Below are 14,239 nucleotides of genomic sequence, written 5' to 3'. Positions count from 1 at the left end.
AGATGGTATTTCTGTATCTAAATATAAATGCTGAGTAATGGGTCAATTGTTGAGTGCTTTCATGAGGCTGTACAGTGTTAAGATTACTTATGTCATATGGTACCATCACAGGGTGTTTATTTGCCATTGTCATGATGACGTAAGTAGGTGCTTTGATAATTTCAAGATCATTGAACATATTTACAGTATACTGAGTTTACGGTTTCAGATGGTGCGGTTTCAAGGGTTAGCATGAATCTAAATTAACGCCACCTTTGCTACTTGCATATTCAGTGACATTCTTTTTGTAACACTAATAACAATTCATGATTGTTGTAAAATTACTCACTTTGCAAAAAGAAACATTTTAAATGGATCCTATAAGCTTACATTATATTAATCCACTTCACACAAATAATGTACAGGTACAGTAGCCTCTACAGCACTAATTCAGGTGGCGCAGTAGTGGCTACGCTAGCACAGGGGGATGCATCTTATTTCCAGACTTTGACTATTCCATCTCTGGAGGAGGTGACAATGAAGCCCTGAGTGGTCTGGAACGTGGCGATGTCAGTGATGATGTCATGATGTCCCACAGGAAGTGATTCAGGGCCTCGGCGAGGGGCGTCCTCTGTTGCCCCGCTTTTCTGCTTGCTGTGGATTTCCTGTAGTGTGTGTGTGTGTGTGTGTGTGTGTAAGAGAAAAAGAAAGAGACAGAGAGGGACACAGAGAGAGAGAAAGGTCAATTTTCCCTTCCATGTCACCAGCCCTTTAAACACAAGCCAGAATGTCCAAGTCAGAAAAAGGTTTAGTGGCTTCCACACCTGAACCACTTCTGTGCCTTCAATGATCTTGCGGTTGTAGAACACTGATGGGCAATGAAGCGAGTCATGGGCCCCTCCTGCAACAATGTATGATCTCTCTGGGTAGGCCAAGTCCCAGAACCTGCCCGCAACAATGGATCACAGCATGAGACACAAACCTCCCCTAGAAATGATTATTATGAGGAAATTATCATAGGCATGTTGGGATGTCTGCAATGACACTTTCTGTTGACTACATCTGTGATAATAGCATATTATGCAAGACTTATTCAATCGTATTACACGGTCAACCACAAAAGAGATGCTTAGTTCCTTGACAGTGGTACAGTCTGTGTGGTACAGCCACAGTGTGATCACAGTGTCATAAGATTATCTACCTGGTAAAGAGCAAGGACAAGCAGAAGAAGCATCGTTTGAAGATGGTGTCAAGCTGTCCTGACACTGAGATGTTTTGAATGCCCATTGGTAATCATCATTGTCAGAAATATGCCCTTATGCTGAAAGCTTTTACACAAAACACTGAGTTTGTGGCTTTGAGATTTGATGGAAGTGAAATAGAGGTAATTAGAGCCGAACCTGATTCTCATGTCTGAGCCAGCTGTCAGGAGGAGCGGGTTTCCATCTGCAGGACTGCAGTATATCCCATGGACACTGTGAGGAGATGGCTACACGGGACAGAAAAGGAAGAGTACAGGAGACATGAGACACAGAGGGACACAGAAGAATGCGAAAACTGTATAATCACAAACACATGCGTTTGGGACATCACTGGGTCAATAGAGCGGTTATGTCCATATTAATTCATTCATTCATTTAATTCAAGAGAGAACAGATGTATTATGATGACAAAGAGAACTGATGGATAAACAGCCACAGTTTCTAGGCTCTAAGGGAAGAGGGACACACAGTACCTGCATCTCAGAGAGAGGGGGCGCAGAACTGGCCCAGAGGGTGAACTTCCTGTCTCCTGTCTCCATGTCCCACATGGACACCTCATTGTTCCCTTGGACAGCTGTAAAACACAGTGAGTCAACAGTGACTAAGAGCAAAAGGCTGAGAAGTGACCACTGTCCTGAAACATAGCACTTAGCCACTGCAGGCTGTGACAAAACAAATAACCAAAGAAGAACTCTTTGGTACTGATTGTACAAAGGGTCTTTAAAAGTACCCTTTTTAAGAGTGCAGTTCTTGGTATTGCAAAGCTGAATTGCCTCATCTGGAGTAGTCAATCTACAAGGAGTGCATGTGCTAATAGGATGTATACCTCATTTGAACTGCAAGTCACTTTCAACAAAAAGATGTCCATTAAATGAAAACATGTCAATTATAAGGTACACTCTGCCTTGACAGGGTCTACAGCATGTTAAGATGTAACAGGTAACAAGCTAGATACATGTCTGATGTCTGTTTCTCAATACACCCCTGCTTTACTAATCAGAGGTGACAAGTGACACATGGACATACCTGCTATCACAGATGACTGGTAGAGAGGGTGCATGAGGAGCCGTCTGATTCGTGCTCTTGCTGGGTGGGAGTGGTTAGATATTGGCAACTGGAACCTCATATCCCAGCATGCCATGGTGCCGTTACTTGTGCCTTGGTGTGGTTCACACAAAAGAAGAAAGTGGCACAGACAGACACGAGTGAATTACCTCTTCTCTTATGCACTAGATAATTAACTCCGCCAAGGCGGTTATGTTTTCATTGCCGTATGCGTGTCTGTGTGTCAGCAGGATTATCCAAAAGCTAACATTTTCATGAAACGTGGTGGAGGGGTGTAGCATGGGCATACGAATAACCCATTACATTTCGGAGCAGATCCGTTTTACTTTTGTCAACATTGCAATTAGGGCATATTGGTCTTGGCAGAGGTCTGCACACTCCGGACTGACCTTCTAGTTTCAAAAACAATCTTTTTTATATACAGCCCATGACCGTACAGATTCAACAAAAATTAAAATAATAAGTCACATATTCCTAGAGGCACCGGCAAACCAGCACCAGAAGGGTACATTCAGGGCAAGTGAAGGTGAGAGCAAGGAGTACTCTTGGACACAAGATGAAGTGCATGCACAGTGAGCTCAAGACATGAAAGAGAGCAGCCACTCACCCACACACAGCCAGCACTGATGCATGTCCACGGCGAAGGAGGTGATGAGGCCCAGGCGGAGGTCGTGGCGGAGCGTCCAGGCATTGCTGTTGCTGCGCAGGTCCCAGCCCACCAGGGAGCCGTTAACGGTGGCGTAGGCCAGCACCGATTGAGCCCCCGAGTTAAAATGGTGGACGTCCACTACGCATCCATCATCCTTTTGGTCTAGGAACCTAGAGAGGTTCACAACACAGCTGGGTTAGAGCTGAGAAACAGCTGTTCTGATATTCATGCTATTAATCTCCCCATTAACAAGATTTACACCCCTTCCAAATCTCTTAAAAATCTGGTTTCTACGCTTCCATAAGAGAGCTTAACACGTGGCCAACTCTGAACTCAATAAAATTTGGATGGGATGCATTCGTTCAATGTGTGATTTCATCAGTAACGTACGTGTGGTTTAATCAGGAAATTATGTAAACAGTCACACCTCTCGTCCAATCACTTTCTGTATCACTGCAACATAATTGGATATCACCTGAACTATGCCCCCTGACCTGAAGCACGAGAAGCGCAACTCTTCTAGCTCACATGCAACAGCGGCAGACAAAGCAAGTTAGCATGAAGACAAGACAACCCGACAAACATTGGTAAGGAGAACACAGTAGCAACCATTTCCGACTTTGGAACACAGCACTGCGACCCACCTCGGAACCACAAACTCTTCTCAGCATGAATCATCAACACGACATCTACACTCTAGGCTAAACAAAGACGTGTGTTTACATTAGGCTAAGATTGGATAACCCACAACAGCTGTGTTTATCCATTTTCAGTAAGTTTCAACAACAAAAGAGCATATCAAAGAGGCACTAATGCAAGAAAGAAATATCACAAAAAACATCACAGTTCAGAATAAAACAACAAAGTGTCCAAATCAAGAATAGTTTGACCAGTAAAAGCACTCACCTGGTCTGAGCAGGTTGCACCTTTGGCGATTTGGGGGGTTTGTTGGCCTCGATGGCCAGTAGCTGAATGGATCCATTGTCTGATGCGACAGCCAGATAATGTGAGCCTTGACAGAAAGTCAGCGTTTTCACATGTCCCCCGATGCGGGAGTATGTCAGCACGGACCTGAAATCCAAACCATTTGCACCTCTGGTAACCTTCTCCGGAAAGCATTGCTATTCATTATGTAGGACTCTTAATCTTGTTTCATATTTCACCTACCAACTGTAACTCCGACAACAAAATGAGAGTAAGGATATTTACTAAGTAACTGAATACTGTTAATAAATCACTGATGGCTAGCCTCATAAAGTCTCAGCCTAGACATCAGATGCCTCTGCAACAACGGCCAGTTTGTGGTCCTGCTGTACCTGGTCGTGGTAGTCTTGCCCTCCATCTTCTGGCTGTCCCAGATCTTGACAGTCCCATCATTGGAACAGGTGGCAAAGATGGAGTGCTCGTCGGAGACGCGGATGCGGTTCACTGCAGATTTGTGCTCATGCAAGTGAGCCACCAGCAAGCCTTTGGGGTGCCACCCTGGGAGAGAGACAGACAGCACAGCCAAATCAGCAACACAAACAGCCTAGACTTCCTGGTGTGTGTAGGCATAATTAGGAAGAGAGGATGTGTAGTGCTTCAGTGGTGGTAGCTGTCTACAGTGGAGGTTCAGTCACATCTGGCTTGCCAGGCTGCATGTGCCTGTCCAGATGTGTCCTGGTGACGGTCGTCAAAGGGTTTTCTCAACTTGACAGTCAAAGTGTGAGTGATGTATTAAATCTAGCAGTACTCCAGTTTATTAGTCAGGAGCAGTTGGGCAGGTAGTACGTTATTAATCAGTAATGGTTGCCCAAGTAAAACGTTATTAATCAGTAATGGTTGTGTGGGTAGGTGCGGTGAACATTCAGTGGCCATCTGAATAAGTGTATTATCAGTTGTGGAATACGCACTGGATGATAAAGTAGGTCATGTTTGATTTTTGTGGACCAATAATGCAGCTGTCTAGGTGAAACACACAGTAATGGACACATTTCCCTTTCTTCCTTCTATTTGGGTGGCACATTTTCCGTATAGCCAGTTGGGGTTGATGGGGTACTGAATAATAAATCATCATGTTTGACACTTGTGGCCTGTACAAGTTTGGGTGTGTGAGAGTTGGAGTGTTTACCTGGGGGCGGAGGCCTATAAAAGTTTGGGTGTGAGAGTTGGGAGTGTTAGTACCTGGGGGCGGAGGCCTGTACACGTCTGGGTATGAGAGTTGGGAGTGTTAGTACCTGGGGGTGGAGGCCTGCTCTCCCACTCGGCGCTCTCCATCATCTGCTTGGCCATGCGCTCGGCGGAGCACTGCTCCCGCTTCTGCAGCACCAGCTGCTGCAGCTCCGCCTTACACGTGGTCAGCCGGCGCTGGTACGCGGACGACCCGCCTACAGACTGCGCCACTTGGACCGCTGGCGCTGTGGACTTCCTGGGCTGGCTGCCCTCCGACAACTTTAAAATAGAGCGAGAGCAAGAGACCACAGAAGGGTTCAGGATGCAACAAAGTGCTGGCTGAACTCAGAGACAACGAGCCATGCGCATTTGACAGTGTTTATCAAATCATCTGACCATCTTACATCTGAAACACTTTCCAAACACATTTTCCACATTGTGCTGCTAAACATCACCTGATTCATGAGCAGATGACACTTAATATAGGAGTACTAAAAGAGAGGATGAGGGATAGAGGGACAGAAGAGAACAACCTGAAGACTGAATGGCGATAAAGAGAAAGAGAGAAAGAGAGAATAGTAGACCAATGTATATGGCTAAGCAAGCGTCAGATGATTATGATGGGATGAATCGATTAGGATTAAGAATCATGGTTGTGATCAGTCGACGGCATCTGAGCCTCTGCACCGTTGGGTCCACTGGACCAGCAGCCTGAAGTTCATATGGGATATAACATACCGTCGGTGGGGCCGGGGAAGAGGTGGGGGGTTCCAAGGAGCCAAACATGCTCTTCCACTCCTCATTGACGTTGGAGTCCTGTTTCGTGTGTTTCCGGGCTTGTGGAGCAACAAAAGAGTAGTTCTTAGTGATTTCAGGTTGATGACCGTGATAGTGATTTTTTTTTTGTTAATACATCAGTATATATATCTTCTACCATCATCATCATGTATACAAAATATTACAGTATATAAATGAAATAATTTCATGACTATGTGTTACCCCTATTCAACGAATTCAAGACACCTGGTAAGTAACACATTCTATGCTCAAAACAGGACAAAGCGTATACAGGACAAAGTGACTGCTAAACTGTACCACAGAACCCATCGATTATTCAATCTCAATTCAGCGTACTATGTTTGAACTCTCCTTAGACATTCTTTGGGTTGTTGCTTTGTTTTGTGATTTCTGTGGTACTCACTGACGAAGCAGCAAGGGATCAGATGGCATAAAGATGCACCTCAGAGTGTCCGCTATTATTGTTTAATATAAATGTGACACACTGGGTCATATTCTGAATATCATTTGAACTAGTACACTTTATGCCACATCCGAATGGGAGCCCAGCTACAGGGAGTGCACCTAACTCTACAGAAACACATCTTAACCCTTGAGTGAGTCATTTCATTAGTCCAGTCACCAGCGGTCCAACATTCCATCAGGACACTTCCATGCGACTGTAATATACCAACTGCAACAGAAGGGTTCTGTTAGTCAGCAACCATCTACACTTCAGGTCAGGATATTGTACTGGCCACATTTCCCACTGTTACTTAAAGATATGTATATAATCAGTGCTCAGCACAGCGTAAAGTCTCTTATGCAATAAACCCATGCGGTTAACAGGATGCAGCTTGCTCTCTTTGAACAGGGCTATTCAAATAGCTTTAAAGGGCACAAACAGAATCCTTTCAGATATTAAATTGGGAAGTGGCTTAAAATAAAATGTGTGAATATTGCTTGCGTCATTAAAAACAACAACAACAACAACAAAAACAAAATGAACACCATGCTTTTAAGAAACTAAATCACTGCAATGATATACCAGAGGATGGACTGATGAGGTCTGCTGGAAATAAGAAAATTAAATGGTTCAACACCAATGAACAAAACCCATACCAACTTCAACAGCACTAACTGCACTCTCTTCCAATTATTGAACTTTCAATAAGGATATAGCATACATGCAAGGCTCCCCTTTAAATACATCATAGAAATATATGTTTTCTTGGTTAAATTTTTTCAATGAATTTTGAAAGTTATTTTAAAAAGTTTCCTTGGATTTTAAATAAAACGCTCATCAACCGAAACGTAATTTTACATCAACATATGCTCATCCTGTTGAAGGAATAAACAGCTGTGACATCACTGGCACTATACACACCTCTCTTGTCCTCGGATTCCAGTCTGGCTTTCACCAGGTCCACCTGGCGACCGGTGATACCCAGGGTGCCCAGATCAATGATGCCACTCTGGGTATTGTCACTTAGGTGGCTCTGGTCCCCGATGTTGGCCTTGGCTTTGTTCGACTTCATCATGAAGTCTTTAAGAGCGAGGAGCTTATCCTCCTCTGCCTCGGTCATTCCCTACAAAAATATTAATACATATTATTGGGTAGAAATCTGTAGTTGGTCACATGATCTTTTGTTTAAGACATTTCTTCAAACAAACAACATGTGTGTGTTTTGTGGTCAGCACATTTATCACTCTGTATTTAAAAAAAAAAAAAAAAAAAACCTGGATCTCCAAACCTGTGACAAAAGCTTTTTCAGTAGCTGGGCGATGGCAGGATCTTCAGGAATGGGGCATTCAGGGATAAAGCCGTTGCGCTTCTTCTGCCGCAGCAGCAGGTGGCGGAAGAGGCTGCCGATGTCTTTGGCGCGCAGTGCATAGTCAAAGATGGAACGACTCACTGGCTCCTTCAGCACACTCAGGAGGACGATCTCCTTGTCAATCTGACACACCACCATGTGGAGCACACCAGAGGATAAACAAGACATTTCGTTTATCAGCACAGTGACCTCCACAAGTCAATGTTGAGTATTACCAGAACCTTTCTACCACCATCAATGACAAGTTAAACAATATGGTTGCCCCATTTGAACTAAAACAAAGAGGGCAGTCCTACCTGTATGATGGGTTGGGTAATGAAAGGAGTGAGATGGGGCATTAGCTTGCAGTAAACATCAGCAATGTTCAGGTGTTGGGCCACCACTGTGATGAAGCCCACAGCCCCATAACGGATCCATAGATTGGGATGGCACAGGAAAGGAGCTGGCAGAGGAAGGCAGAGGTCTAGCTCACTACACAATGTTACAGTAACACTACAAAACTGCATTCTATTTAACCTTGAATGTACGTCAACTTATTTAGATCAATTAGGTGCATATGTGCTGAACTGTGTGACGTGTTATGCTTTCTACGTGTGATATGTGTCTTTTGTGTTTTTTCTTTGTGTGGGCAGGGTTGAATGAATGCTGTGCTACACAGTGTGGTCAATAAGCAATCCGAACAGCGTGTTGAAAAGGCCAACGGCAATTCTCATGCTCCTTCCTTTCCCTCACCGATGTCGCTGACGAACTCATAGATGTGCGGCTTCTGCAGCAGGCCCAGCTGGCACATGCAGGTGAGGGCGTTGAGGGCTTTATAGATGACAAACTCCTCAGCATCACTCAGGCCCTGCTGCAGGAGAGGCTTCAGGATGGAGGAGCTCTGCCAACCCACATAGGCCGCCACACCTGGGGAGAGAAAAGACGCATTGAGAGCCAGACAGGGTTGGCAGGGGTGCGGTGCAGTAGGTTAGGTGGCACATCAGAGTCTCATGACGGATCCTTTAAGGGACTCTGTTCCGAAAAATCAATCCCATGTGACTTTTTGTTCTCTCAGAACAATGAGGGCAAAAGTCATGGGACTACAGTTAACAAAGGGAGCAGTGTAGGGAGGGGATCTAAATGGAGCAGGACGTAGCTAGACCTTTAGCAAAGGAAACAGGGAACCATCATGAGATATACTGGAGTCCTGTAAACCTTCCTTCCGCTCAAAATAGATCTCCTCCACAGAGAATGTGAGAAAGCAGAACAGGGCAAGAGGGAGGAGAGAGAGAGAGAGAGAGAGAGAGAGAGAGAGAGAGAGGGAACAGAGGAGGGAAAGAGTCTGAGTGAGCAGGACGACAGGAAAGGAAAACAGGCCAAGAGAGAGCTCCACCCATAGCCAGGCAAGAGGTTGGGAGGGTTAAAGAGAAGACATATGACAGGAAAGGTAATAAAAGGGGTTGAAACTTAGGAAGTAGAATTGGAAATATGAAATACACTTCAGTAGTCTTTAAGTCAGTGCTATATTCAAAATCAATGGACATGTTGCAATTTGCTTAGCAGATCAATGTGCAGATTATCCATTGTTTCTCTCATTGCACCTCCAGTCTTCCATACACAGGACGGATAATGCATGGTAATGCATGGTTCACTGCAACAGTTATTGATATTCAGCTTCTTCAGCAAGAAAGGCCTGCCCGAGCCTGTCTCTAAGAGTCCCTCTGTTGCCAGAATGTGTGGGTGGATGGGTTTATGTAATATTCAGCACCATCTGTGTACATCTAGTCAGTTTATTATCAAAGCTGGATCTATGAAAATGCTATCAACAGGCAAAACAATGTCAACTAAAAGATTGTGTACACAAATCAAATAATGAAAGTTTGATGTAAATGATGCAAAGGCTCTTTTTTACATAGCTGTGTATAACTAGAACATAAACACATAGACTACTTGAAGCAGTTGTTTGACGTACTCACTACTTGAAGCAGTTGTTGAAGTACTCACTACTTGAAGCAGTTGTTGAAGTACTCACTACTTGAAGCAGTTGTTGAAGTACTCACCGACGATACTGTCGAAGAAGGCTCCTCGGAGGTGCCAGTCATTCTTGTCGTTGAGGAAGGTGATCATGTGCGAGAGCAGCACATCGTTGGCCTTCTGTCGGCCAAAGAACACGCAGAGGCGCGTGATGCCATTCTCCATCAGCGTCTGTTTCACTATGTTCTCTGGGTCACTCAGCAGGGTGACCACCTTCTGCTGCACCATCTCGTGCAGGGCCTGGAGCTCTGGGGGGGGGGGGGGGGGGGGAGTGGAGAGAGACGGACAGAAAAAAAAAGGTCTCAGAGGTAAGGGACAAAGACCAGAGAAAGAGGTGGAGGTATGGGAGATGCTCAACTGAGAGAATGTGTGACACATGCAGTCAAAGCCCACTGGTACATCAGGCTGTAAATCAGCTGACTTTGGCTCGTAAACAATCACAACCTCAAAAAATCCATGCAGACACATTTTGGTGTAATTTCATAAATTCGTGACCAGAGAGCTGCGGGAGGTAAATTACCAGAGTCATAGTTTTCATTGGGGTGCAGCGTCTCCTCTGCTTCCTCCCCATTCACATCATGCTCTGCGTTTAAGTTATTCTCCTGCACCAGCTCCAGGAAGCGCAATGCTGTCTCAGCCAAATGTGCAATGTTCTCTGGAAGATGACGAAACACAAGCAAATGATTGAATCAGGACTCACTGGCTACCTGTCCACATAAATACTGCTTAATCAGAGTTCCACATTAATGCCTGGTTTACCTACTTCATTTTGTTACTTCAGCTGTCTTGTTATTCTAGCTCACATACGTAACCTTTCAGTGGACAGTGGACAAACAGACAAATAAAATTGCATTTTTATTCCACTGGATTAGACCGTCATATAGCACAATCTACGCACCTGCATAAGCAAGCCTGACAATGGTGGCTTCATCCTGGGCCAGATGAGCGATGCCAGGGAGGATGTACTCTGGGTAGATGTTGACGTCGTTGCGGGGCACCTCCTTCACCAGTGCGAGCACCTTGGCCAGCGTGCGGACGGCCTCAGCCCTCACTCGGGGCACCGGGTCATTGCAGAAGTGCAGCAGGTAGGGTGTGATGCGGTCCAGCAGGATCTCCGAGGTCAGGCGGACGGCCAGATGCAGGATCAGCTCCAGCGCAGCCAGCTTGGAGTCGCAGGAGCGTAACGTCTGCAGGCAGGACGTGATGACCGACACCAGGATCACCAGGCCAGGTTCTTTGTTGCTGCACAGCTCCTGGGACACCTTTTCCTGCCTATCGACCTTCTCAGACGTGCCACTGCTCCCGCAGATGTTGTGCAGGATGTTCTCCAGGTCCTTCCGGATCACCAGCACGCGTTGGTCCGCTGACTGGAAGGTCTCCTTGGCGAACTGGGCCATGTAAGGCTGCAGGAAGGTGTAAAAGATGTCTGGGAAGGCCTTGCCTCTTTGCTGCTTCAAGTACTCTTCAGCCGCAAGACGTTTCTCTGGCTCAGGCTGGACCATCTGTGCCACCTAGGATCATTTACAGTCAATGACAATAGCATAGTAGGTGGTAGTGTCTACAAAATCATGAATACCCACAATCGTTTGTAAAAAAAGATTTTTTTTTTTTTTAAAGAATTGCTAAGATCTACCTCATATGCTATCCACCTGTGTTATTAAGCATTGTTTCGAGACATTTACACCCCACCAAACAGCCAATATAGAATATGGTGAATATTAGAATATTCAATCCAGAATATGGTGTGATGAAGAAAAACCTAAGTCAAACACCAAACAGCTGTGTACATGGTCATTGGGCTTTATAAAACTTACATAACCCTTTAAAGTAGTAAAAACACTCACCTAGCCAAACATAACTAGCACTGCAGAAACAATTGATAGGCACCTTTTGGGAGGTGGGATAGGTCTTTTAAAATATGAGTACTGTTTAAAATGAAATGAAATGAAATGAAATGAAATGAAATGTGAAAATTGTAGTTGAACATATGAAACATTACCAGTTCTCTTATATATTGATCCTCAATTTTCTTAAGAACTGGTTCTGTCTGGAAAAGTCCTTTGCGATAGGCTAACAACTGAGAGAGGTCAAACAGTGGAACACCCTCTGTGAACAGCTCTGCTATCACACAGCCTGGAAAACAGACAATTTAGATGAATAGGTTAATTATACTAAAACCATAAATGGATTTTTGCTGATTATAATCGCTAATCAAAATTCAGCAATACATGCAAAATACATTGCAAAAGAGCAAGACATGTTGAAGAAGACATTCCATCAGTTAATTCAATACAGCTTAGTTACAGTTTACTGATAATTCACACACCTGCTGAGAATATATCCATGGGCTGCTTGAGCTCTCCTCTTGTCCTCTGACTGTTACTAGTGAGGTCCACTAGTGGAGTGGTTTGATCACTCTCTGTGGCAAACATACTTCCATCAACAAATCTCTCTGGTGCAATGTAACAGGTCCTTCTCCTGGACGTATCAAAAAAGTAATTGAAGTCAGCTGGGTTGTCCTCCGGCAGGTATGTGGGTTTAAAGCTGGCAAAGTCAGTGAGCAGCACCCAGTTCCAGCTGGTCACCATGACGTTCTCAGTTTTTATGTCTCCATGGCGCACGCCAGACTTGTGGGCCTGGTCTACGGCATTGAGGATCTGGAAAGCAAGCCACCGCTTCTCAATGTTGTTCATAAATGGCCGTGTGCTGATGCGGTCGTAGAGATTATCACGGACGTACTGGCGGAAGAGGATGGCTGCCTTCTCTGTCAGGGTAGCCTTCTGGAAGGGTAGGCAGTTCTGACATGAGGCCAGTCTGATTTTAAGCTCCTCTAACTCTTGTTTGTAGCTGGTAAGTGGCAAGGAAGGGTCCTGTATGGCAAAGACCTTGACCACCACCAGGCCCTCTCTGTGTTTCGCTCTAGCTACCTTAAAGAACCTAGTGCTGCCCAGGCTCTTGTCATATTCAAAGTCATGGATGTCTGAGAAATAGCTGTCAACAGACAAAATCTGAGAGGGTGCAATCCCAGCAAGCTGATTCCCCATTGTGCATTAGTAGTATCCAGACCCAGGGTGGTCAGTTGTTGTCCTAATATGAGCACAGGAGAGAATACAGAACTGAATCACTCGATCAAATAACACCAGTGAACAGGTCATCCAATAAGCACTCTACGACTTCGAATTTCCATATAAAGACTCTACATGGTTTACACAGTTTTGAGTTCACAAACGCTACATCAACTTTCAAGAAACACAACACTAATGTATCATGTCTGCTGCTTGATAGGAGAAACCTATGATTCAGCAAAGACCACAAGGTTACGATAGGATTTGTAAAAAAAAAAAAACATTTGACCATAACGTGACATTTAGAAATGTTCATTCTGCTAAACCTCGTCAGTTGAAATTTCACAAGACAGAAAGCAACTGAGTGAGCGAAACAGCGGCTTAGCAAACACAAGACTTCATGCTCACTAAAGCCAAAATGAGAACAATGAATCACAAACACTACTCGTAATACACGCTGATCACATAATACCATGGAACACGTCGAGTTTTAATAGTTAAAAAAAGGATTTCAGCACAATGTAATGTCTTGCAAGTCATTGTTTACCTGGTTTTCGTTGCAGTGCACTGGGCACTGTCTGTAGCGGGCTAGCTAGCAAAATAACTGTCAAGGAAGCTAGTTAGATTGTATGCTATGTTTTTTTCTGACGTCGACCTCCTATGAGCCTCTGTTAGCTGTTGTCATGTCAACATTTTGACTGAAAGATGATGATAATACCAAATGTGACAAAAATAAATGAAAACAAAAATGATATGTCAAACGAAACAGCGTCGATACTCAACGGTCCTTTTATTAACTAACCTTAGTTGCTAAAGCTAAAATGAAAATCACTTCCTGTTTACTTCCATGTGCAAATCCCACATTTCCGGTTTAATGCCAAAGATATTTTAAGTAAATAATTATCATACAGATATCTAAGAAGGTGCAACCAAAAAGTATATAATGCTGCATGTATGCATGAATAAAAGTGTTAAACACAGAAAAGGCTCATGCAACGGCACACAACATTGTAATGTATCGCCCAGTGACTATGAGTCTAACAAAGAAATTCGTGTATCGTTGCACGCCAGTTATTATTATTATTATTATTCGACAGCCAATATAACTATAAAGTGCCCATCAAATAGTAAGTGTAGTTCACGGGGCGAATTTGCCGCGTACCTGGTTCTGGTTAGGTCCACCAGGTGGCAACGCATAGCTATGCATGCGCTACAACAGCATTGGTAGCTGCCAGCTGGTTTGGTTACAAACGTTTTACCTTCATAAACAATTAGAGGCTGGTTGTAGTTTAACATAAAACTATATAACAACTACCTAATATGAGTTTAACCAGCTCTGTAGCAACCCATAGGAATATCCGAGTAGGTTGAACCGAACATTATGGCTCTGAACTAGCGAATGAAAGACATCCAATATTTCACGTGTTTCTGCAATATTTTTCC

At 44.2% G+C, this 14,239-nt stretch overlaps 1 protein-coding gene across 3 annotated transcripts; it reads right to left on the bottom strand.

Moving 5' to 3' along the window:
- Positions 1-100: 100 nt before the first annotated feature.
- pik3r4 (phosphoinositide-3-kinase, regulatory subunit 4) lies at positions 101-14,129 on the bottom strand. 3 transcript variants are annotated; one of them, XM_031576429.2, is made up of 21 exons: positions 13,959-14,129; positions 12,058-12,818; positions 11,731-11,864; positions 10,630-11,242; positions 10,252-10,386; positions 9,758-9,979; positions 8,451-8,624; positions 8,015-8,160; positions 7,638-7,841; positions 7,271-7,472; positions 6,932-6,955; positions 5,845-5,942; positions 5,172-5,385; positions 4,272-4,437; positions 3,862-4,026; positions 2,914-3,125; positions 2,268-2,399; positions 1,715-1,815; positions 1,380-1,468; positions 804-924; positions 101-644 (listed from the first exon to the last, which is right to left on the bottom strand). In XM_031576429.2, exons 2-21 carry the CDS (start codon positions 12,773-12,775, stop codon positions 474-476), a joined length of 4,041 nt encoding a protein of 1,346 aa, XP_031432289.1. In that variant the 5' UTR covers positions 12,776-12,818; positions 13,959-14,129; the 3' UTR covers positions 101-473. The 3 variants fall into 3 exon arrangements, with proteins under 3 accessions (XP_031432289.1, XP_012692947.2, XP_012692948.2); XM_012837493.3 differs by lacking the exon at positions 13,959-14,129 and adding an exon at positions 13,344-13,928; XM_012837494.3 differs by lacking the exons at positions 6,932-6,955; positions 13,959-14,129 and adding an exon at positions 13,344-13,926.
- Positions 14,130-14,239: the final 110 nt, after the last annotated feature.

Source organism: Clupea harengus, chromosome 11 (genome assembly GCF_900700415.2).
Source record: "Clupea harengus chromosome 11, Ch_v2.0.2, whole genome shotgun sequence".
NCBI lineage: Eukaryota > Metazoa > Chordata > Actinopteri > Clupeiformes > Clupeidae > Clupea > Clupea harengus.
Note: the sequence above shows the minus strand (reverse complement) of the source record. Positions and strands in the feature narration are given on the sequence as shown.

Bases quoted from the DNA above. Each gene is read 5' to 3' on its own strand.
- pik3r4 (XM_031576429.2), bottom strand. From the start codon at position 12,775: ATGGGGAATCAGCTTGCTGGGATTGCACCCTCTCAGATTTTGTCTGTT. The intron at 11,243-11,730 runs GTAATGTTTCAT...AAATGATCCTAG, and splicing joins ATCAATATATAAGAGAACTG to GTGGCACAGATGGTCCAGCC. The intron at 7,842-8,014 runs GTAGGACTGCCC...GTGGTGTGTCAG, and splicing joins TTACCCAACCCATCATACAG to ATTGACAAGGAGATCGTCCT.